Source organism: Drosophila montana, unplaced genomic scaffold, assembly GCF_035044405.1.
Source record: "Drosophila montana isolate Dmon_TW-CO22-7 unplaced genomic scaffold, ASM3504440v1 contig_599_1, whole genome shotgun sequence".
Taxonomy (NCBI): Eukaryota; Metazoa; Arthropoda; class Insecta; order Diptera; family Drosophilidae; genus Drosophila; species Drosophila montana.
In genome coordinates, this window is record NW_026998916.1 from 241,517 (window position 1) to 265,465 (window position 23,949).

General features: G+C 37.2%; 2 protein-coding genes across 3 annotated transcripts; both read left to right on the top strand.

Annotated features, from left to right (window-relative positions):
• The first annotated feature begins 868 nt into the window (after nt 1-868).
• On the top strand, nt 869-12,764 carry Irc (Immune-regulated catalase). Its single transcript, XM_064698336.1, has 11 exons — nt 869-1,098; nt 1,833-1,941; nt 3,791-4,121; nt 4,172-4,364; nt 4,421-4,599; nt 4,665-5,239; nt 5,297-5,444; nt 6,067-6,234; nt 11,947-12,064; nt 12,132-12,294; nt 12,523-12,764. Exons 1-11 carry the CDS (start codon nt 999-1,001, stop codon nt 12,554-12,556), a joined length of 2,118 nt encoding a protein of 705 aa, XP_064554406.1. The 5' UTR covers nt 869-998; the 3' UTR covers nt 12,557-12,764.
• A 1,598-nt stretch (nt 12,765-14,362) lies between these two features.
• LOC135439608 (epidermal growth factor receptor kinase substrate 8-like protein 2) lies at nt 14,363-19,745 on the top strand. Of its 2 annotated transcripts, none has more exons than XM_064698341.1 (7): nt 14,363-14,505; nt 16,701-17,100; nt 17,165-17,403; nt 17,835-18,522; nt 18,589-18,973; nt 19,047-19,387; nt 19,449-19,745. In XM_064698341.1, the coding sequence occupies exons 2-7, from the start codon at nt 16,702-16,704 to the stop codon at nt 19,542-19,544; spliced, it is 2,148 nt and encodes a 715-aa protein (XP_064554411.1). In that variant the 5' UTR covers nt 14,363-14,505; nt 16,701; the 3' UTR covers nt 19,545-19,745. The 2 variants fall into 2 exon arrangements, with proteins under 2 accessions (XP_064554411.1, XP_064554412.1); XM_064698342.1 differs by having other exon boundaries at nt 14,387-14,505; nt 16,698-17,100.
• The last annotated feature ends 4,204 nt before the right edge of the window (nt 19,746-23,949 follow it).

The window sequence follows — 23,949 nt, forward strand, 5'->3', positions numbered from 1 at the left end:
TATATGTATATGTATTTTTATACGAGCAAAAATGTACATATGTACAAATGTATCGTAATTCTACAGTTTCAGTATGTCCAAATATAAACATTTATACATAATAAATTTAAAAATCCCAAACAAAGAAAGATCATCCATAAATAAATGTAACAGCAAGAGTGTATAAATGAGCGTATTTGGAGAAGAATCAAAACAAAGTATATATTATTTAATTTTCCGCTTAGACTTATGAATACCCTATTAACGAAAGTGTCATTTGGAAATGTACTAGACTAATATAAACATCGTAAAAATAATTCCAAATTCCATGTTTCATTTAGAATTCCGAATTTTTGGGAATTAAACGTGAATTAAAGGTTTGAAAAGATTATATTACTATGAACGTTTACACATATGTATATATATATATATATATATACAAATATATATGCATACACAAATATGAACAAACGGTCCAAAAAAATCAACTTAAAAATAATTCTATTAAAATAAATAAATATGTAAAATTAAAAGAAAATTATAAACTTTGAAGTACAGTTTTTGCTGAAATCTTTTACAATATAGATAGTTGATTACTAAGTTTTAACATTGGTCCAGTGCTTAATAAGCTTGAGTTATATATTTGATGAAGAATTCAATATTATGTAAAGGGTATTTCAAAGTCAAGCTTCCAATCAGAGCATTTCTACTTGCTCCTCTCTCGAGAGTTCGAAGAGTACTCATTCTGTTGATAATGACTAAGCGCAGCTCAGCTGCGTAGTGTGTTGAGATTTGCATATCGTTCAGTAATACACGAACCGCCCGAGAGACACCACTAAGCGGCTTGGGTAGAGATAAGCATCGTTGAAGCGCAATTACATTTCTTATCAACAATTTGTGAAGTGGCTTCAATTGTCTATTTTCTAATGTTTGTGTTAATAGAAGGAATTTTGTTTTCGTAGTCACATTTTGAAATTAATTTCGTGGACAAGACAATAATCAAAAATATCAAATTAATAATGGTGCCACCTATTTATCTTGGCCTGTCCGCTTTTCTTATACTCTTGACGTTAGCACCAAGACCCGGCAATAGTGCTAAGGTGCTTGAATTTCCACAATGTAAGTTTATTTTAGAATTATCAAATGTAATGCAATTGCAAATATAAGTGAAAAAGTAATAATTTTATGTAAACCGTATGTATACGATATATGATTATTAACATGTATCTGTATAATCAATAAATAACTTTTGCGTGATTTATAGATAATCAAGAGTACTTAAATAATTATTTATGCATGTATGTATACTTGCGTGTATATTCATATTTAAAAATAGCACCATGGATCGATCAATTCGTTTCTTATAAAACTTTCAGGACCTTAATATGGAATTTGATCGTGTTTTTCAACTAAAGCTTCAGGCTCCAAATCAAAAAAGGTTTACATCGGCATAGTTATCCAAGAAAAAATGAATATATTTTTGATCAATGCAACCTACACGAGAACCTTTATTCCGTAGTTTGTATCTATAGCTCTTCTAAAGAACGAGACACGTTCAAAATCTCTAATCTGAAGATCGATACCTATCGAATTCGTAGAAATTAAATAATTATATTAAACAAACCTGATCTGCAAGGTGAAGAGGAGAAACTGAGATTGATACGTTCAGACGGACTGGGCTATTGCTTCTGATCAAGGATATATTTACAGTAATTCGTCGGAAAAGAATCTTTGTCTTTTTACATGTGTTTTCACAAACATTTTAAACTTTTTTTAGCCACTTCCAATGGGTGCACAAAGTGTAAAGAGTTCTCTTTAAAAACTTTAGTCTGATTGCATTTATTTTCTTACAGCTCATCTTACTTTAAGCAAGAATGTGAGGGAGTACTTAAATGGAATTTCGCCGGTTCAATGGATGGACTTTGTAACTTCAGGAATTGATTCTGTCAATAGACAAAAAAGGTTGTATTTAATTAAAATTGTATTTTATTAATGTAGGATTTTAAAAGTAAGAGTGTTTTAGTCGCGAGAGTCCCACTTAGAGGTACACTGTATCCACCGACAAGATGCCGTCACAAACATTCTACATATCCTATATATATACTTGTGCACACTTCCTTTAGCCTTCCATCCGGGGAAAAACATTCTCAAAAATCATCATTGTTTATTATCTGACCTCTATGAAAGCCTTTTTTACTTCAGTTTTGTTGTTATATCCTTGTATTGGGTATTATTTTGTCACGAAGAGCGATGGAAACGCCTTAAAATCTATAAAGTATTTATATTTTCTGTTTAGTATCAATAACCGAGTGGTATATTATGTCCTTCAGTCCGTCTGTCTATTTTTTTATTTTATTTTATTTTTATTCAAACTTGTCTCTAAGTCTTAACGCAAGGAATTGGCCAGAACGGATAACCATATCTATATCTGACGTAATAATTATGGATCAAAAATAAATTTCTTGTATGAAAGACGTTTTTCTCAAGGTATTTTAACAAACGAGTTGAACTAATCCCTTACATATGAGCGAATCTTTTTAAAGTCAAATAATATATTATGTACAATTGATCTAACTTTTTCAGGATATCTTTAACAAACAGAGCAATTAGGACGTTTACAATTTCCCTAAATGGTTAGAAACACTTCAGCGTCATCAGAATATCATATAATAGCTTCTATCAGATCAATCTGTAGGATATGAAGCTTTTGTATAAAATAAACTCTAAGATATCCTACACGGGAATTTTATCGTCGTGTCAAAGATAGCCGATCTTTTGTGATTTATTTAGTTTTTGGATTTTCTGCAAGCAAAGACATTTTTATGTGCTTGTGCTAACTTAACCACAGGTTGCCAAAATTAAAAAAATAGTTCTTAGCCCAAGCATTAATAGTTGAAAGTTTAGTAAATAAATATATATAATTAAAACAAGTAAGAGGTTCTAGTCTAGTCCCTCTTCTTCCAATAGGCGATAGGTATAAAACGGAAGATACTTGATATATATATACTATTGTAGAAGCTACATGTCAAGATTGCTGGGTATAATGAAGCCAAAAAAATATGGTACGGGGAATACCAGCTAGTCATTTTATATAGTGCTTAATCTCATTACATGATCGGGTGGGGTCAAAAGCTCGGTTTAACAGGCAGTTTCCCAGATTGCGATCAGCTGCCTATTAAGCTATATATATTATTATTTTGCATCTACCAACTGGTAGGGCGAGATACTTTCGAAAGATGCGGATCCTTGCCTTTCTTCAATACCATAACGATAACCGCACATTAGGACATGAAGTGGCAGAAGCGTACCAGCAACATCTAATTGGCCTAGCATTATAGATGCGTCAGCATCATAAATGTTATGCAAATAATAGCTCCAGCCTACTTTGAAAACGGGATATGTTCGCAGGCCTAGTCTTAGTTTTAACTAGTAAGTCAATCAGCAGAAGGAGGTGATTTGAGCTCAAGTTTACTGTATACTTCAAAAGGCGTCCTATTTCTAGGCATGGGTAAGAATGTAAGATCACCAGTGGTTCGTCGTTCGGTTCAGGGTATCTCCTAGTCGAACACTTGCAACTAGAGAACGTCTATTTGGTTATGGGTGTTATAGAAATAACCAGTGGTTGCAAGCTTCACTAAGCTCGAAACTTCTCGAGCAAGATCCTTTTTTAAGTGTATTAATTGTAACTAAACAATTTAAACCAAACTTTCCAAAGCCTTACTATGCCCATTAAAAGTATATAATAAAGCGTTATACGGATGAAATCAATTTCTCTTATTGAATATTTCGCAATTTCAAATGTATATTAAAGACTCGAGGACAATCTCTTAAGCTCTGACATCACTGTCCAGAATGGCAGCCTCTCACACGCTCAATTGCTGGATACTTTACCGAATGAAAAAACGAAGCTTGACAGTGACATTGCGCTAAAAATTTTGAAGGCGAGTCTATTCATGTATAACAGCAAGTGTGTACCTCTAGGGATCTCTAGTGATGAGTGCCGTGCATACCTTGAGACAAAGGCGCTCCCTGAGGGCAGCACTCTGAAATCCGAGTGTGATAGATTACTGTGCAGTTCACGCGCTGGCCACTATGCTTTTAGGCGTCTTCTGCCGCGCCACTACAAGGATGGCTTTCACGAGGTAAGTGGACACTAAGTTTGAGCTATTGCTAATGATAATTTGCTTTCCAGATGTTTGGCGAGGATAAACTGCCCGCTGCTTGGTCCATAAGCATGGCTTTGTATGATCGGGAAAATGCAGAGCAGAAAACTGCCTCAAGGCCAAAGAGCGAACTAGATGATGGTCGAAATTTAAATTTAGTTCTTGTTCAGTTTGCACAGTTTATAGAGCATGATCTAAGCAAGACCGTTTCTCAGTCGATGAGTAAGAGGCCCCATATTTATTTAGATACTGCTTTGCCATTAACAAACATTTCTTAGGCAATGGATCCCCGATCGAATGCTGCAACCGCAATCAAAACAATTTACAGCCCCGTTTCCATCACCCGTTGTGTGCACCAATTCTCCACAATGATAAATACAGTTGGCCCAACTGTCTGAACTATGTAAGAAGTGCCCTTGCTGTGGGCGAGAGCTGTAGCTTTGGGGCTGCTGAGCAGGTGGGTGTATTTCAAAAATATCAATGCCAGTCAATGACGTCTTAGTTCAAATTTTTGTACGACAGCTCAACCAAGCGACTGGCATCTTGGATCTGTCCCAGCTTTACGGTTTCACAGATTTAGCAGAGCGCAAAATGCGCACGTTAATCAACGGAACCTTGAAGTCCACCTCGAACGGAAACCTATTGCCCATGACTTCAGACGATGAAGATCACACCTTCTGCGCTTGGAGCGACAGTGCAAATGCGACCACCTGTTTTGTGGCGGGGGACTCGCGTGTTAACAGCAATCCCTTCTCAATTCTAATATACACAATCTTTATGCGCAACCACAATCGCATTGCCGCTGAGCTGCTGGCACGTAACAAGGGCTGGACTGATGAGCAGCTATTCCAGGCGGCAAAGGCAGTCAACATCGATATTTATCGGCGAGTTATCATGAGGGAGTGGCTCACAGAGATTATAGGCGAGAAGAACGCCACTGAAGTGCTTACTACACCACCAGTAACTGCTGACCAACGACAGTTTGAGGTTTCCAATGAATTTGGAGTAGCTGCTATTCGTTTCTATTTCTCAATGCTCCCAAACGTGCTGCACGATCTAGCCACCAATAACGAAGTTGGCTTAAAATCAGTTAGCAAGTAAGACAATCTACCTATTTTTGTTTATGTACTTTTAATTTTTGCTGATTATTACAGCAATATACTGCCGCTAACGAATCTGTTTGAACTTAAAAATGAAATATACAAGCCACAACTAGGATATACATCCAAAAAACTGAACGTGATCCTGCAAAGCTTACTCCACGAGCGGGCTATGAAAATGGATGCCTCCTATGTAGGCGCTGTAAGTATTTAAAACAATTAATAAAGTTGGAGTTTTCTGATCAAAGTGCAATTATAGACTTACTAAGTCGATGGCCAAATAAAGTATATATGTATGTATATCCTTGATATATATCCCCATCAATCGATATAGCCATCTCCGCTTGTCTCTTTCTATGCACACTAGTCTCTCACATATATTCTTGAAACTGTGCTCCTTACATACCTAATAAATTTAAATAACACTACATCAGATACCAGCCACAGGAACGATCGGTCGAAAATTAAATTCTTGTACGAAAAACTTTTCTGTTTATTACGTTATCTTGACCAAACTCAGCATTTACGAGTACTTTTGTCGCACATCTGTACCATCGAATTTCGTTTAAATTTAAACACTGTCTGACGTACATAAACGAGTAATATTCCGAGCCTATAGTTTGAATAGAATTACCAAACACAATATAAAAACTAGCCTGGCCTTTCATATGGCCCTTGATGACATGCTAGCCGACGGCTGTTCGTTTAGACGAACGAATTCCGAAGTCGCGGCTTGCTGATGCTGAAATTGTTAATATTGTAACTGTTTTCTTATCTTTGTAAACAAAATATAAAAAGCTTTCCTCTATACAACTTCGTTACAGATTGTGTGGCATGAACAGACGAAACCGGCGCATGCCGATGTTTTGGCATTTGACATTCAAAGAGGTCGGGATCATGGCTTACAACCCTATTACAAGTATTTGGAGGCATGTAGTAATAACAAAAAAATTACTGATTGGAAAGATTTTGAGCCCGTTATACCAAAGGCGGTAAGTAAATGACTTTATATACTTAACTGTATTCTTGATAGGTAGGAAATGCATAATTGCGGTGCTGAGAATTTATGACCTTTATGCTCAGGACTTGAGTATGTTTGATTCCATGTGTACAAAAGCGTAAGGCTATTTCTCATAACATTAATTTGTTATGCTCTGAACCCATTGAAAACGGGCAATGGTTTTGTGCAAATGTGTGTAACAGAGAGAACCAAGAATCTCCGACCCCATTAAGTATAACCACTAACCAAATAACATATATGTAGACTGGTCAAACCATATATTTGGTGGTGACAATCGTTTTTTTTGCGGCTGGTCCAAACTCGCCTTCGTTTATGTTCGGGTTCGAGACATGCCCGCATGCTCTCACAGCAAGAGAGTAAGAGTACATATGGCCTGTGTCGTGGAACGGCAACGCTGTCTTTTTACCTGCTCACTCTACAGGAAACTGCTATGGCTTACTCTCATCCATATGATTTGTGCGATAGAACGGCATCGCTGTTTTTCATTTCGCTCTCACTACAGGAAACTGCTTTGGCTTACTCTCAGTGCTCTTTAAATTTGCCTATGTACCGTTTAAATGTTTGTGTGTGTATGTGTCCGCAAATGCAAAAATGCCCACAAATTCAGTTTTTCTCAAAAGTCGGTGGCATTTCTTCCCTTTTGAGGGGACGAGTAATATGAAATAATGAAAGGGTTTGCCAAGTCGATGCGAATTTCTTTCATTTTAGCTCGTTCTAAATCTTAAAAAAAAGGGCGCGCGTCAAACGCCTGCCAATAATGATATTTATAAATTTTGCGCCCATGATCTCCCCATTCACACACATTTGTGTCTCTGTGTGTGTGTGTAGAGCTCAAAATTCAGAAATCCCAAAATATTGTCAAATTTGCATCGGACAGGCAGGCAGGGACCAACAGGCACACATGCGCATAAATGCTTCTATTCATATACAAAATACGCAAGTATGCGTGAATAGCAAGTCCAAAAAATTTTAAATGCACACATACCAACGCTTAGGTACCCTTTCGAACAAGAAAGAGCTAAAATAAAAGAATTTCGCCGACGGGGCAAATCCATGCCAAAAAGGCTCAAAATGGTTATTGACCACAAGGGTGGTCATACTAAATATTAAAAAATATTGTTTAGCTGTAAACTTTTTATTCGAAATTGAATTAAGAAAGTGGTTGACATAAGCTGTGACATTGTTTTGGGTTGTGATTTTGTTTTTAGTTGTTATAAGATGTTAAAAAAAATATTTAAAAAATACATGAAGTCATAGTTTAAAACTTGAAACAATAATTTAAAAACCTGCATTTATATCATTTGAATATCATTCTTAATTTAGTTTTTATAGCTTCCCAAATTTTTTTTTATGTACTGGTTGAAATAGGCTGTGAGCCACTGTACATATATTCATGATCAGTATCAACAGCCGAGTCTTTCTAGCCATGTCGGTCTGTCCGTCTGTCTGTTTCTATGCGAACTAGTCTCTCAGTTTTAAAGCTATCGTCATGAAACTTTGCAGAAATCCCTCTTTCTGTTGCACGCAGTACATGTCACCACTGTATCATATAGCAGACATAGGAACTCATATATGTAGATGCAAAGTCCTATCAACATCGGACGACTATATCATATAGCTGCCATAGGAACTATCGGTCGAAAATGAGGTTCTTGTCTAAAAAACTTTTTGTTTTTCGAGTTATCTTAACCATACTCGGCATTAACTATTTTTCCTGTGCTTGTTAAATACGAGCAAAGCATTATGAGCACTATGAAAAGGTTGGGTCTGCTAGGGTACTTAATAATCGGCGTTCCGAAATATCCCTTCTTTATCGTTTTAATTCTGCAAATAGAATTACAATTACGAATTTATTTCTAATAATACTAGCAAATCCCTTTACCCATTAAACATGTTAGAAACAAGTAAGAGGTTCTAGTCGGGAGCTTCCGACTAGGGGATACCCTGAACCCTCTTCTTCCAACACCAAATGCAGCTCGCGCTAAGCGCACGTTTGCTTTAGTAGTAAGAAAGATACATTAAAAAAAAAGTTTCCTTGGCAGGGTTTGAACTCGCAACTGACCGCATTACTTGCTGCCTACTCTACGCAACAGCCATATCAGCAAAAAAAGAAAAAATTGTTTCCTCGACAGGATTCGAACTCGTAGCTGACCAAGCCAGTTTCCACCGCCTCTCAAAGAAGACTCGCATGAATGTGTGTGTGTTCATGTATACAGAAATTCTTGGAATTTGCGCTTGCTGCACAATTGCATTTAAATTGTGGCTTAATGAGATAGGCAATACAAGTTATATAATGCATAGACTTGTCAAACGTCAAAATAATCGGATACCGATAAATCGTCAACGACTGAGCCCCATGGGTGTCCGCGACCATTTTAGTGTGCCCAGACAAAGTAAGACTGCTGAGAGTGGCAGCCGAACGCCGGCCTCGACAGCCGAACGTTCAGTATGAAGCCGCATCCCGCTCAGCGCACAACGTTGCTGCGGCTGATGCTGTTTCGTAATATATGTATGTATGTTAGTATTAAATCTTTTCAGCCCAAATACATACATATGTGTATATGCGTGTGCAGAGTGCGCCTCGCTCACACTTATTGCTTTGCGCACTTGTGTGCATCTCCTTCTCCCTGCATAGCTTCTCAAAAACCCCGAGATCTACAAACATACATATGTTTGTGTTGTGTGGATGTGCGTACAAGTAGATCGCGGCGTTTGTCGCGAGCCAGAGATTTTTTCTTCAATTGTGTGCCCTTTGTGCCTGTGGTGGCAAAAGGCACACACATTCAAATGCTCTATCATGTATTTCTTCGTCCAGTCAGGCATAATGAGAAGAATCTGATATATTTATATTCATTAAAAACTTAAATGACCTAAATGATATATTTATATATTATATTTTAATTTTTTTGTTAACTGTGGGGACCAATTTTGCTTAAAATTAAAAAAAAACTAAGTCGTATTCCTGCAAGGGTAATTCTTCGTCGGCTTGTCGAATAATTTAAGAAAAGACCAAACATTGAAAATGTTCAATTTTTTCGACTTGCTACTTGTGCACACGCACACTCTTTCGAGTAAGCAGTTGGGTGACATTATTAAAGGGTTTGGCCTGTTCATGTGCAAAACTCCTATTTTCCATGCATGGTGTAAGGGTAAGGGTACTTGAACGTTGGCATGTGTGCATAACTTTTTGGGCCTGCCAAGCACACACACTTACACACTTTTCTATATGGATGGAAGTATGTATGCGTTTGTGTGCGTGTTGGTTGCCTGCCTGCCTGCCCGATGCAAATTTGACCAAATTTGAAGTTTTTGGCATTTCTGAATATCGAGCTCTACACACAGACACACACACACACAAAAATGTGTGCGAATGAGCCGATCAAGGGTTTGTCGTGAGACAGAGATATTAATTGTGTGCCCTTTGTGCCTGTGGTGGCAAAAGGCACACACATTCAAATGCTCTATCATGTATTTCTTCGTCCAGTCAGGCATAATGAGAAGAATCTGATATATTTATATTCATTAAAAACTTAAATGACCTAAATGATATATTTATATATTATATTTTAATTTTTTTGTTAACTGTGGGGACCAATTTTGCTTAAAATTAAAAAAAAACTAAGTCGTATTCCTGCAAGGGTAATTCTATATATTACTTGGAAACGGGGCAAGTTATCGATTATCGGAAACAAACTCGTTCTGCGCATGGACTAGGAGGACCTACAGTTAAAATTTCACCCACTGAACCCATTGAAAATGGGTAAAAAGGGTATAATGTATTTGTGGAAATTTATGAAATAGGCAAAAGAAAGCATCTCCAACCCCATAAAGTATATATATTCTCGATCAGCATCAAAAGCTGAGTCGATCTAGCCATGTCCGTCTGTCTGTTCGTCCGTCCGTCCGCATGTATAAGCGCAAGGATCTCAGAACCTATAAGAGCTAGAGACTTGAAATTTTAGCTACCACAAAGATATAAATCAAGTTAATAATCCAACTTGTACTGCCCAGTAAGTTAAGCCACAATTTATGTGCAATTGACTTTTTGAGAATACACAAATATTCTATATTCTATTCTACAATAAGATGTACTGTCGAAAATTTTATTAAGATCGGTTGAGAAACACAATTATTAAAAAAAAAGTATTTTGACTTTCCTTTTATCAGCGGCAGCAAGCGCAAATTCCAAGAATTTCTGCTTACATGTACACACACACACATTCATGCGCGTCTGCTTTGCATTCTATAACAGCATTGCAATTGCGATTGTATTGTTTTCTGTGCTTCTATTTTAATTCGTTTTTTACTCATTAAGGTTCAATTATTGGTGTGGCTGTTTGGTAGAGGCGACTGCAAGTAGTGCGGTATGTTGCGAGTTCGAACCCAACTAAGGAAACTAATTGTTGTTTTATTTTTTGGCTGGTGTGGCTGTTGAGAAGAGGCGGCAGCAAGTAATGCGGTCAGTTCCGAGTTCGAACCGTGCCAAGGGGACTTTTTTTTATTAAATTCTTTTTTTTACTACTAAAGCGAACGAGCGCGTTGGTGTTGGATTAAGAGGGTTTAGGGGATCCATTAGTCGGGAGGTCCCGACAAGAACCTCTTACTTGTTAATAATTTAAGATTTATCCCTTTACCCATTAAATATGTATAAAGGTATATGTAATTTTCTGCCCGCGAGGTTCTGGGTATTTCCTAGCCGGGCAATCCTGACTGGATCACTCTTGTTATGTCTTTTATTCGTCCCATTCTTGAGTTTGGCTATTGTGTTTTGTCCCAAAAATGCTCGATTCATCAAAATATAATTAAATCTTTACAAAAACGGTTCGTATTATTTGTTTTCTATGGATTAAACTCGGTTTCTGGTACAGTCACAGTACAGTATTTTCCCTCTTTATATATTTGTAGAATTATGCTTAGTATAATGTTTAATATAATCACATATATGTTGATCGACAATGTTGACACTGTTTTTTAACTAACTGTGCCTTGCAAAAACTGTTCAGGGTTGTCTGTAGCGATTACAGTAAGCGTTACAGAGTGTTCTTTTCAGAGTTTTTTTTCCTCCTATGAAATAAAATATTCTTAACTTTGTTGCAAATAGGTAGACTTAGGGTATATGTCTAACGCATTAAAATAGATTCTCTGACGCCTTAATGTATACATATTTGTCCACTGTATCATATACCTGCGATCGATCGACATGAAGATTCTGGTGTGGAAAGTTTTTTCACTCTCAAAATATGTATGCAAAATCTAATAACAACATTTATTTAATAAAATATATTGACCAATCCCGGCAATTAAACTATGTTGTCTATATGTGAGCCAAATCTGTATATATACTACTCGATACTACTACTACGAAAACTTAGTTTTTGTATGTAAAAATATTCTGTTTTACAAGATATATTCATGAGACTTAACATTTACGAGCCCCACATATTTGCAAAAACGTAAGGCAATGTCTGCAAGGGTATTAAACCTTCTGCGTGCCATAAATATCCTTATTTTCTGGTTCAATATAACACGGTTTTCACAGACATGATCAATCTTTTGTATGTATAAATTAAGATTATTATATTGAATATTAGCTTATTTTTCCTTAGAAAACATGTAGATTCATTTTAATTAAATTTACATTCACAAACATATTTAATATTTTATTTTTTGACTCTAATTTAAGCTCGTGAATAAACTCAAGAACGTTTACAATAGCTGGACAGATGTGGACCTTATAATTGGAGGCATTTCGGAGCAGACTATTTCCGGAACTGTTGGGCCAACCTTTAATTGTATATTGGGTAAGAGACAAGAAATATTTTCTACTGATACACTATGCTTTGAACCCATTTAAATTAACCATTTCAGCTGAGCAATTCTCCAAAATACACCAACGTCATCAGCAACAGCAATCGCAAGTTCACGCCAATCTACTAAATGCATACAGTTCCATAAACGGCACCAAATTGTTGTGTCTGAACTCCAATGTAGTGGCCGTACCAGAAAATATCTTCCGATTGCAGTCCAACAGGTGAGTGTTACTGAAGTGCGTCTTAGTGAAATGTACTTGTTGCACAACTACAATCGCAAATCTCAGCTCACATGTCAACAAGAGTCGCTATCAATAAGACAGGCGTCTCTGAGTCACGATGCAGTAAAAAAAGTTGATTTGCTTTTAATATTCAGTTAAGGGGTAGTGTGATAAGCGGCCAACGTAATTACATACGTATAATGATTGATTTCTTACTTTCATTTGCAGCAATCGCCTGGTTAATTGTGACGATGTGGTATAATTTGGCGATGGCAGACGCGAAAACGAATTAAAACAAAAACCCAATGTATACCAAGATGAATTGAGGTGATGTTCCTAATCTTGACTGATACGCCAGATTACGCAGCCACTCGTAAAATACGAGTTAAATATTAATAAATATTTTAGCAATTATATAAACTTTTAATTACTTGTACTTTTTAAAAATATACCCATGTAGTTATATGTTATTTACATATGTTTCCGATGCTTAATTTATCAATTTTTTTCGAACTTTGGTAGCCCATATATATAGCAAAATATATAAAATGCAATGTGTTTGTCCATCCGTACGTATGAACGTTTCATTTTAAGAGACTTGATATTTGGCACGCAGGTCAGTTTAATAGCTCAACTTCTAGGAAATATATATTACATGTATTTCTATTTTCGATTCACTTTTATAAGACCTTTTTTTATATCCGGGCTCAGATTGAAAATGGGTAAACCGAATAAAGTGTATTTGTTTTTGCTAAATACCGAGTCCATCATCTATTTTATTGTAAGTATGAGTAGAAGAAAGCATGAATGCTTGTGATGGTAGCTCGGCGCGAGGTTCATGAAATCTCATAGTTGAGCACTTAATTTTTACTTCATTTATGTATGTTATATAAATATAATATTTATTATTTAAATATTAATCTGAGATCAGTCAGTCTATATTTCAATGCCTGATTTGATTATTTAATGGCACTTTGCTACTGATTGTTGAGGCGTTATTTTGTCGGAAGCACATATATTATATAAATATACCTCAAATATATATGTGTGAGTATCGGTGTTGACTATTTTTTGATAGGGTTTCTAGCAAAATTTGCGGCGTCAATAAGCAGCCATGAAAACAAAAACAAAAGTATGAGCGTCAAAGTTGGTTTTGCCCGACAAGGAGATTCCCTAAACACCGCCCTGAGGCGCCGTCACGAAAATTCTACCTTCCTTCTACACATACACATGCGCACGCCGCTTGTTGCGCAGCTTACGCTGCGGCTGCGCTATTTCTTCCCTTAGCCACACATAATGGGAAATACTTTTGTGATTAAATTCGGACCTAAAGGTTCCCTTAGTGGGTGACCTTTTAAGACAGCAGTCCACCAGCTACATGGCCCGTCTTTCTGCCCACCCTAACATATTGGCAAGAAGGCTTTGCAGAAGAAACCGACGGAGACTTCGCAGGATCCACCCCATCGACCTCCCAAATCGGGAACTTAGATATGGAAAATATAAATCGTATAATTTAAAACTTATTAGGTAATGTTAAGTAAGTTAATCCAATATTGTAAATCTAGGTTAAGATGCTCAAGAATAGTATCAATTAATTAGCTAATAAAAAGAGAAAAAAAAAATTAAATTCGGTGTACAACACTTTTGAAATTTTAAGGGCGTCAAATTGTGTTTAAATTTCAAAGCCCAAGAAAATACCTCTCAAAATGGGAATGGAAGGAGGTATGCTAAAGGAAGTTCAAAAATGAAGAGATATGCTCAATAACCCGGATTTCGATATCGAATAAATGAAGGTAGGGCCAGTAATAGACAATTTGAAAAAAACGCGGGCTGCGTGGCCACTAGGAGGATTAAAGTTCAAGCCTCCGACTGTTGTAGTTTCCGAGGTCGAAAAGAATATATACACTTTATAAGGTCGAAGATGCTTTCTTCTGCTTGTTACATACATTTGGACCATTATACCCTATTTTCCCATTTCAATGGGCTAAGGGTATAAAAAGAACAGGTAGATAAAAATGTTTTTTTTGTACGGAGAGATAAGACTTACCCAAAACAATTTCGAGCAATCAATTAATAGTCGCTGCGCAGAGAACCAACTGATATCGCTCCATTGGGAGATTGCCATTGGCAGTTAGTTCAACTTTGATTCGCGGCGTGTCGAGAGTGGAAGTTTTTGAAAGAGCAGCTCAGTGCCTGAATATCTCCTCTAAGGTAAAACATTGCTCATCTCGCGTATGTGTATTAGTAGAATAAGTCATTCGCTAACCGATCGATAAGAAAAAGGCAGATATACAAAATAAATCAAGATCTGAAAGATAAAGACGATATGGATGTCATTATCGCATGTCGCAATGATGTCATGACATCAATAAATTTTTGAAAAAAATAAAAGCGACTAAACCGTCATCAGAGACTAAAAATGTGTTGATTTACCTTTAACAAATGGTTTATGTAACGGGCGGTTTATAAAAATTGCTTCATTTGCCAAGAATTTTCTACCAAAATGCGATAACTGGAAAACTGTGGCATTGACAATAAGGTGCAAAGCATAACCAGGCGCTATATGGCGTTTATCTTATCAGCACGGCAGTCACCATATTCACAAGCGTACAGGTGTATTGCACAAACTATACCCAGTAAATAAATATATATTTACGTTTTTCTTATAAATCATCATATTTATATATGTACAAACTTATTAGTACTACTATGTACATGCATTTATTTTTGTAAATTGATATTTACTTCGTTTAAGAATCAGTCGCACGGAGTTGGTTAAACGCATTAGCAACCGAATAGAGCTCTTGTCGCATTGCAATGGTCAAACCGAGTTACAGGACATTAAAATATTTTCGATCGCTGGTGATTACGCGTAGGTGAATATTCATTGAAGTCAAAAAAATAGCCCGGCCATTTTCAGTAAAAATTTAAATATCTCTATTGTCAGTCATTAATATTTTAATAAATTTAAACTTTATGCAAAAGATCGGAACTTTGCAGTTGGGCTGACCAATACTTCGTCCGACTGACCAATACTTCGTTCTCCTTGTAAAATGAGCTTCAAATCGTACCGACTATTAGCTCAAAGCAGACAGTTTTCAGCTGCGCCTTGAGGAAGTATCGATTTGGCGATTTGTTGAAGGTAGTGCTTTCTGGTGCTTTTTTGATCACTTTGTCGATATATACACAGGATTAACCTTTCAAGTCTTCAGATTTAATATCTCGCACAAATTGTGCTCCTACACATACGTTTAAACAGTAAGTCGGACATTGTACAATACCAAACGACATGTGTGACGTATAGAAGGATATTTTTCCGACCAATATCAGAGCACCATATCATAATGCTGCTTTATATATGCGCCAAAATCTTATTAAGTTCGGGTCACAATATCATATAGCTGCCGTACGAAAGACCCGTGGAATTTAAATTATATGTGAGCATTATCTTATCAATTATAAAGAATCGATCAAAAATGAGATTTATATTGAAAAATTAAGATATCAGCAATAAGGAGGTTCACAATTCTCCTTTCTTTCGTTTATTTTTGATATGATTTATTTTACTGAGACTTGCAAAGTCTGCTCTCTTCTAAAAAGCCTTCTTGCCGGTCTATTAGGATGGATGAAAAGGCGGCCCACGCAGCTTCTATTGCATGGGAGGACCTTGGCTTGGATGACAGTAATTTATCTTTAGTGCAAACATTAAGTCATCATTCAGCAAGGGTAACAAATCATCAGTGTACAAAAGCTATGTGACATAGAAAGCAGTCCGATGTTGGTAAGATTCGCCAGAAACGCGAGTTTGGCTAAGATATTTAAAAAAATTGTTCATACAAAAACTCGACTTTTAACCAAGTCTTCCTATTGGAGCTATATGATGTAGAAGAAGTCCGTGTTAATAAGCCGTTCATTGAATACCCTGTTAATAGTAGAGCTCATTGCAAATTTTGGTTAAAATATCTTGAAAAGCATATAATTCGATCGATTGTTCTCATGGTGGATATTGGAAAGTAAGCCTTACAAGTGCTAAATTGAGCTAATATATCGTAAACATCAGGAAAGTGTGTGTACAAATCAACATTATTTTTTACCGATCGTTGTACTAGTTAAACCTCGCGAAATCCGAAAAGTATACTGCACCCAACGCGGCCCCATGAAAAGTTTTATTGCGATGTGTAAAGCTTAAAGACACGTGAAGATAGCCAGACAGACAGTTTTCACTATATCGTTTTTACTTTTGTTACTGTTTAAAAATATGTACTTTATGGGATTCCCCCTCATATGAATTAATATCTAATTGATAGAGGGCCATGCGGCGATAGATAGAGTACTACTTTACTATTATATGAGTGTATATGTGTTTTTCTGAAAATATTGATTCCCTTTAATTTGCATTAAAGTAGTATGCTCCGCAACGGCTATGAAAATGGTGCTCATTCCATTGATAAGCACAATGGCGTCTACGATAACGATGATAATAAGCCTACATATGCCTTGGAGCACTTGGTCACCTTTAAATTAAAAAATGAGTCTGAAGTTAAGCACCCAAAAGAGAAAATGAAACTCTTAATTGAGTTAGATAAGACGGGTGGCATTTGGCCGCATAAGATGTATATGTGCTTTAATGGCCAATGGCTAGTCATGCTTAATAAGGATATGAAAGAAATTGAAAACTTCCCGGGTAGTCTAATAACGGAGCCAACAGCCTTTATCAGCGACGATCCATTGGAAACGTACAATAATATTTTGATTTTTTCTGTGCCGGGAATCTCCTTGGGCAATACTGAAATGCACATTTTCCAAGTAAGTTAAGAGTCATTATCTGATGACTTGTAACAAAATCTAGTATGTAAACTCTTTTCAATAGGTTAGTGACGTAAATTCGGTACATTTGGTGGAAGACCTGCGTCAGCTAAGCAGCGGCTCGCCAGTCATAGTGGACCGGAACAAGACGCCCATACGCTTGCCCAAGCCCGAGCGTCCTGCCAATCAACAGGCTAAGGATCAATACGGGATAGCAGCGGCCGTGGCAGAAATTGCCGCTGAGAAAAATGCACAAGATCGCGAGCAAACCGATCGTGATGTGCAGGTGCTCAATCACTGTTTGTATGTTATCTTCTTTTTGTATTTAGTTGAAAAATTTACATTTTTTAATATTAAGTAAAATCAACGCAAATCCTCAGCCTTATTTGTATATGGTAAGTAATTTCGTTCTCAAACGAATTATTAAAGGAAAGGACTTGTTTTCTATAAGCTGAAGCTCAGACCTCTAGCTTTACGTGGTACATCAGTCTAAAAAGATATTTCATTGATTGTAACAATCATTGAATTCGCTGGAATTAAAGCATATTTCTGTTCTGATGGGTTTAGATTCATGATTGCTTGTTTAAAATGACTGTCCTTTTAATCAAACTAAAATTTTAAGTAATAATATTCTTTTTAATGTGTTATCGATTCTTCAGGCTATAGCTAACTTTCAATTTGAATAAGTCTAACCAATATTTTTTTTCGTTACTTCTAAATTTTGTTTAACGTAGCGAGGATGTGGAACGATTTATAGCAAGATTACACTATGCTGCCGAGGCATTGAATGAGTTAGAGTCTCGTAAAAATCAACATAACCCTCATGGAGAAGGCCTACTGGTATTACGATCGCGTCCGCCAATCGAGAGCGAGTTCTGTGACATATTAGCCAAAATTAAGTTGGCCCTCAACTATGCGGTCAAATTACAGAACCATTTCAGCAAAAGCGCTGATCCAATTCACAATGTTTTCATATCTCTGCAAACTATTGTGAACGTTTGCAACGATGTTTACGCCGGTGCTCACTTGCCGGAGAGCGTCTTGAATCCACTATTGCGCCGAGAAACAATTGGCTTTCTGAATTGCACATTGGACTCTAATGAGAAAACCCTGTGGCTTAGTCTGGGCCCAAATTGGACAGTGCCGAAGGATCAATTTAAAGATCACGTAGGGGTATACCACCCTATTTTCTATGACGACTGGTCGCCAGACTGGGTGGTAGACGAGGAGGTGCAGTACTTAGCACCTGCGATCAAGAATACCCAAACATCCTCAACAGGACCCATTCCCCTAAGTCCAGCAAGCAACCGCACCTGGCTAAGTCGTCTTCAGAGCCGTAACGTTAATATCGCAGAGGTGGTTTATAATAAGAAGGCCACGAACGATAAGGAATTAAGTGTTACGAAGGGAGAATATCTAGAGGTACATTAGTAGCCTTTTTTTAAATCTATCTACAATATTAATTTATATTTTTAATGACAAATGCAGATTATTGACGACTCCAGAAACTGGTGGAAGGCGCGAAATTATTTCGGAAGCATTGGCTACGTACCGCATACCGTGCTAGTTCCTTACAATTTCGAGCACTTACCTAATCGGAATGCTCGCGATAATGAGTCATTGGCCTCTGTATCTATGGAGAACGGAGAAGGAGAGAACAATAATCCGCTTTACCGTAATACAATGGCAATGTATGTACCAGCTGCTGAGCGTGAGTCTCAGCAACCGGTGGGTACTTCCAAAAACATGCCCCGTTCCTACTCAATGCCGAATGTGCCGATCCCACCACCGATGCCTCCGGCTAGTGAGAGCCAAACACCTACCCCGAGTGGGACTTTGAAACGAAACATGGCCGCAGCTGGAGCCCTTGCAGGTGAGTTTTAAACTTACTTACTTACTACTTAGTACCATAGACTTCAATAACATTTTGGGCTTTTGTATAACAGCAATGCGCGCTCGAAATGACTGCGATGCCGATGATGACGCCTACCTTATGCAGGGCGACGTTAACGATGAACTGAGAATCATGCTTCAACAAAGACAGCATCGCAGGGACCTCGAAATTCTAAAGACACCTGAAATATATATTAACCAAAACTCCAAGCCCAGGGAGGTGGAGGAATGGCTGCGCGGAAAAGGCTTCTCTGACGACATTATCAAGCGACTGCATACGCTCAGTGGCGAACAACTATTTGCGCTTTCGCCCCACACCATCGAAAGTTATTTTGGCCAGCGGGAGAGCCGTCGACTTATATCACAAATTGTGCTACAGAAAAACTTCTGCGAGGTAAAGATATTCTCCATAATTAAACACACTATTGAGCACTTCTAATTGTAATCTTTCACAGTACAAAACCATTCGTTCATCCGAGTTGTCGGCTAAACTTGCTCGTGCTAGGCAAAAGGCTGATCAATCAAACGGTGATCAGAATGAGGTATTTTAAGCATCCTTACGTTACTCTATGTTTACTTTGGTTGAAATTTATACCCTGTTCCATGGAAGATTGAGTTGAACAATTCGATCAGATAAACGTTACGAATACATGGTGTTCAAATATTAAGTCAATATTATTCAAAAGAATCCTTTAAGTTTTGCCAGTTATTTATTAATAATATTCCGTTCACTTATTATAAAAATATAAAATATGTCTGTACATATATACTATATAAAAATACAAAGTATGAAACATATCAAAAATGAATTTTTACGTCCATTATTGTCAAGACATCGTTGAAAACAAATACTCATCTCTTATTTGATAGTTAACCCGTACTGCCTGCAGTAAAAAGGCGGACCAAGTTGCTTAGATTAAGAATTTAATGGACTCGTTACGTTTGGTGTCTCTAGCTCTTTTGATCCTCGTTGTATGCTCTAAAAACGTGGCGGAAAATCGATATTAATAGATTTTTTAGAGAAACGCGACCAGGCACCAAAAAAGAAATTGACTCGATCTGCTAAAGTGTATAGGTGAAATTTAAAATTTGGTGCCTATTATGATTATTATAGGCTCTGAGATCGAAGCGTTCATACGGACGAACTGATGGACGGGCAGTCCTGGTTATATGTATGCATATTCGTAGATGCTTTCTTCTATCGGTAACACACGCAATAAGCGTGTATCGTATTGTATCTTAGGCTGTTTTCCTCGGTTAGAAAGAGATATAAAATTAGTTCTACCAGCATGAATTTTAAAGTAATTTTGTATACCCGTAACCCATTGAAAATAGGTAGAAAGGTTATTAAAGGCAAACCGTCGATTTTAAACATTCAAGAGCTTAAGGCTTGAAATTTTGATCGCATAGTCAGCGATGGTCAAGTTTATTTAAATGATCGACAACTTGACTCGTTGGCATGAAATCGATAAAAATCAAAGCGAAATGTCCCATATTTAACATGTAGCTTCAGGTATAGTTGAAGTGGATGTAGTATATTTCAGCCTTAAAATTGTGGAATAAAGTTCTTGTGTGGTTCCAATTAAAATATTTATTAAAAACGATATTACGGGATAGGCTCTATAAGATTCGACTTGATTACCATAGGTCTTCAGTGCGCAACCGCCTTTTAAGTGCAATAGGTGGGGCTGCTGCTGGGCTTGAGCCTCCCGGATGTTAGGCAGTTGAGCCGCTGTTTGAATCTTGGCCAAGAAACTATCCACTGCGTCCCCAGAGTCCTCAGGACCATGCTAAGGTTGGTTGAGTTATTTAGTACAGTGTGAAATATTTTAAGGTCCCATTTGTCAGCTGTAGTCACATTATTATTTTTTTTTTTGACAGGGTTTGTGTGTTAAGTTCATATTAAGAGCTCATATTAGGTGTTGATGGAGAGTGTGCCTAAGGCCATCGTAAAAAAATGTAGGAGTGCGTTGCTAATTGCACGCGTAATACGTTGCATCACCAGTTGTCAAAACATGGTGTCTATAGTCCATAATGACTTCATGTAGTTTTTACCTTCGCGTACAAGGTCTGAGGTTTCCCTATTATCTATGATTGGCATCCCAGGCCCCTCTGGCAATCAAATTTTGTCCTAGTTTTATTATCAGGAACTCAAAATTGGCGTAACACAAAGTACAGCCGGGGGAGTTAAACAAAAGTAATTGGGAACTCACTTTTACCAGTGCCAATCTTGACTGCGGCCATTTTTAAGGTGTGGCTAAGATCTGGCGTATGGCGTTTACCCGGTGTTTACCGGGAGGCAAAAGATAGCACAGTAGTTGGGACAGAAGGTATCTTGGCCAAGGGCAGAGCAAGGAGCCCTTGCTCGATTGTTGCAATAATGGACTGGGCTTTAATAGGATAAGCTAAGTTGTAGTTGCAGTTACTGCTGTATAAGTGGAGGTGATGGCCGTTATAGTAATGTAGGCCGGATAGCTGGTCAAAGCGGTAGCGGAAGATTGGTTTTCGCAAAGCATCGACTGGCTTAGCCAGACATTTCCTCAATTTTTGTTGATCTCATTTTATACGATGGGGACAAGTTGTATGCTACAGAGTCATTGGAATCATATGTCGGAAGATATTGCTACCTTTATGGAGTATGTTGTATCTAGGCTCGATACCGTGCACTCCTTGCTTGCAAATTCACAGCACGTCCTAGTCACAAAACGTTGTCGCTTGGCGTCATAGTTTTTTTTACTATTGCCGATGTTAAGTGACTGATAAAAAAAAAAATAACAAGTTAAAAAAATTTATGTTGTTAAAAAAAAAATTGAGACACATGCATTCAACATGTGACTTTTTTAAAGTCCATAAATATGTTTGAGTGCTTTTATTTTCAATTTAACGTGAAATTTTAATGTTATTATGGTGGAAAGGTATGAGTCGATAGCAAGAAGTTTTTTATTAAAAAAGAAAAATCGAACTATGCTAGTTTTTGTGCATTTTTGCTTTCTGTTCGATTATTATTGGTTAGTTATATACGAATAAATCGTTATGAATAGAATATTTAGGAGAATAAATATGCACGAATTTTTCAGTAAATTATATTCAAGGCATCTCCTAGTTGGGACTCCAATAAATCAATAAGTAGCTTGTAAGTATGTACACACTTTATACAGGTAGAATATACTTACATCTTACTTTGGTTTGGCCTTGTTGTAGTTGAAGTTTTGAGTTAGAAACATGTGACTTGGTTGCTCAATTAAATACCACAAAAGAAAATTTGGGTCATACGACAACATATGTTGTATAGTTAGTCGTGTAAGGCAATAGACATCGCTGTCAATTTGGAAAACAACAGCGATCCCAGTAGCTCAGACAGTGAGTCCGTGTCTTTAAAATTTAGCAGCTTTTGGTTACAGGACCCGATCCGTCGGGCACCCTTCCCAATGGGTAGTTTTACGTGTCTGTGTCATGGGAAAGCGACCCATGAGCTGAGGTCCGCCGACGGACCGATCGCCGTCACTAGGAGCCGGATGATTCTCAAGAATCAAACTAGCGAATGATCTCAGGGTAGTTCATAGTCGCGTACTCCTAGCCAGAGATTTTTTACTTGTTTTATTTAATGTTATCTCTATATATAAAACTGTTTGTCCTGACTGACTGACTGACCGACTGAATGACTGACTGACTGATTGGTGATGAACGCACAGCCCAAACCGTAACAGCTAGGAAACTGAAATTTGCACTGTAGTTACCTTATGTGATGTAGGTGCACGTTAAGACGGGGTTTCGGGAAATTCCACGTGCAAGTGTGGAAAAATCGCGAAAAAAGTTTGTATGTAACTTTTTTGTTTACCATCTAATCGGCCTCAAACTCATTTTCAAAGAAATTTGTTCAAATTAATTTGAGGGGTGTTTCACACTTTTTGAAAAATCCATCCCTCCTTGGTGCAAATGGGGGTCGAAGATTTGTTGGATGACGTTTTGTGTTAAAATTTATTTCCAAAGATCTATAAGAAAAATCATTTGAGACGTGTTTCACATTTTTCGCAAAATGCATTTCAAAGATTTTTTTGGTAAATTTTAAGTTTTGTCCGATTTGCATAAAAGTTGTTTGATTCCCGTCCGATCAGTTTCAAAATCATTTTCAAAGCTTTTTGAAAACATTGATTTTATAACAGACGTGCCACGTGCAAGGACGGGTTATACCCGCTAGTAATACATATTTTCGTCGATATTTTAGACTGGCTTAGTACACAAACAACTCTCATTTTTTAAACTACTAACATTTTTAGATTGAATGAGCTATTTTGAAACATATGTGTGTTTGGTTATTGAATTTTTATAGTAAGTACTAGAGGATGCAATACGATCGGCAGCTAAGCGGCTAATACTTTTATAAGTTGTTCATATATAGGAATCTGCCAAATATAGATCAGATCTTGAGTATGTGTCCAAATGTTTAATTAATGCAATAATTAACCATATCAACGTCACAGAAACGCAACTAAAAGCTTCGTAATATTTCCGAAAGAAAAACTTTCTAGGTCACATATGTATGTAAGCCGTTTCCATTCCACGTTTTGTCGCATTACAACAGCCGCACTTCGAAAAGGTCGATGGGGTTACTTATGTGTATCTGTGTGTGTGCATATATATGTACAAATATCTATTTTATATGTGAGTTTTACAAATAGCATTTGGCACAGTTTGTCAAACGCTGCTCTGCGGGTCCTAGCCAAAAGTGACAACCGGCCCATGACATATATTCTGCAAGTATAAGCCATTAAAAACTATTGCTGATCGTATTCAGTAGCACTTGCTATGCACATATTTTCCTCCCCTCTCTAAGCCGCGGCCGCCGGTATGAGTATAAATTAGAGCAGAGTAAAAAATAAGCAAGCTTCTTCGCAGTCGGCGGCAGTTCCAGCGCATATGCCTGCGCCTGCAGCGCCACCAGCGGTAAACTGGCTT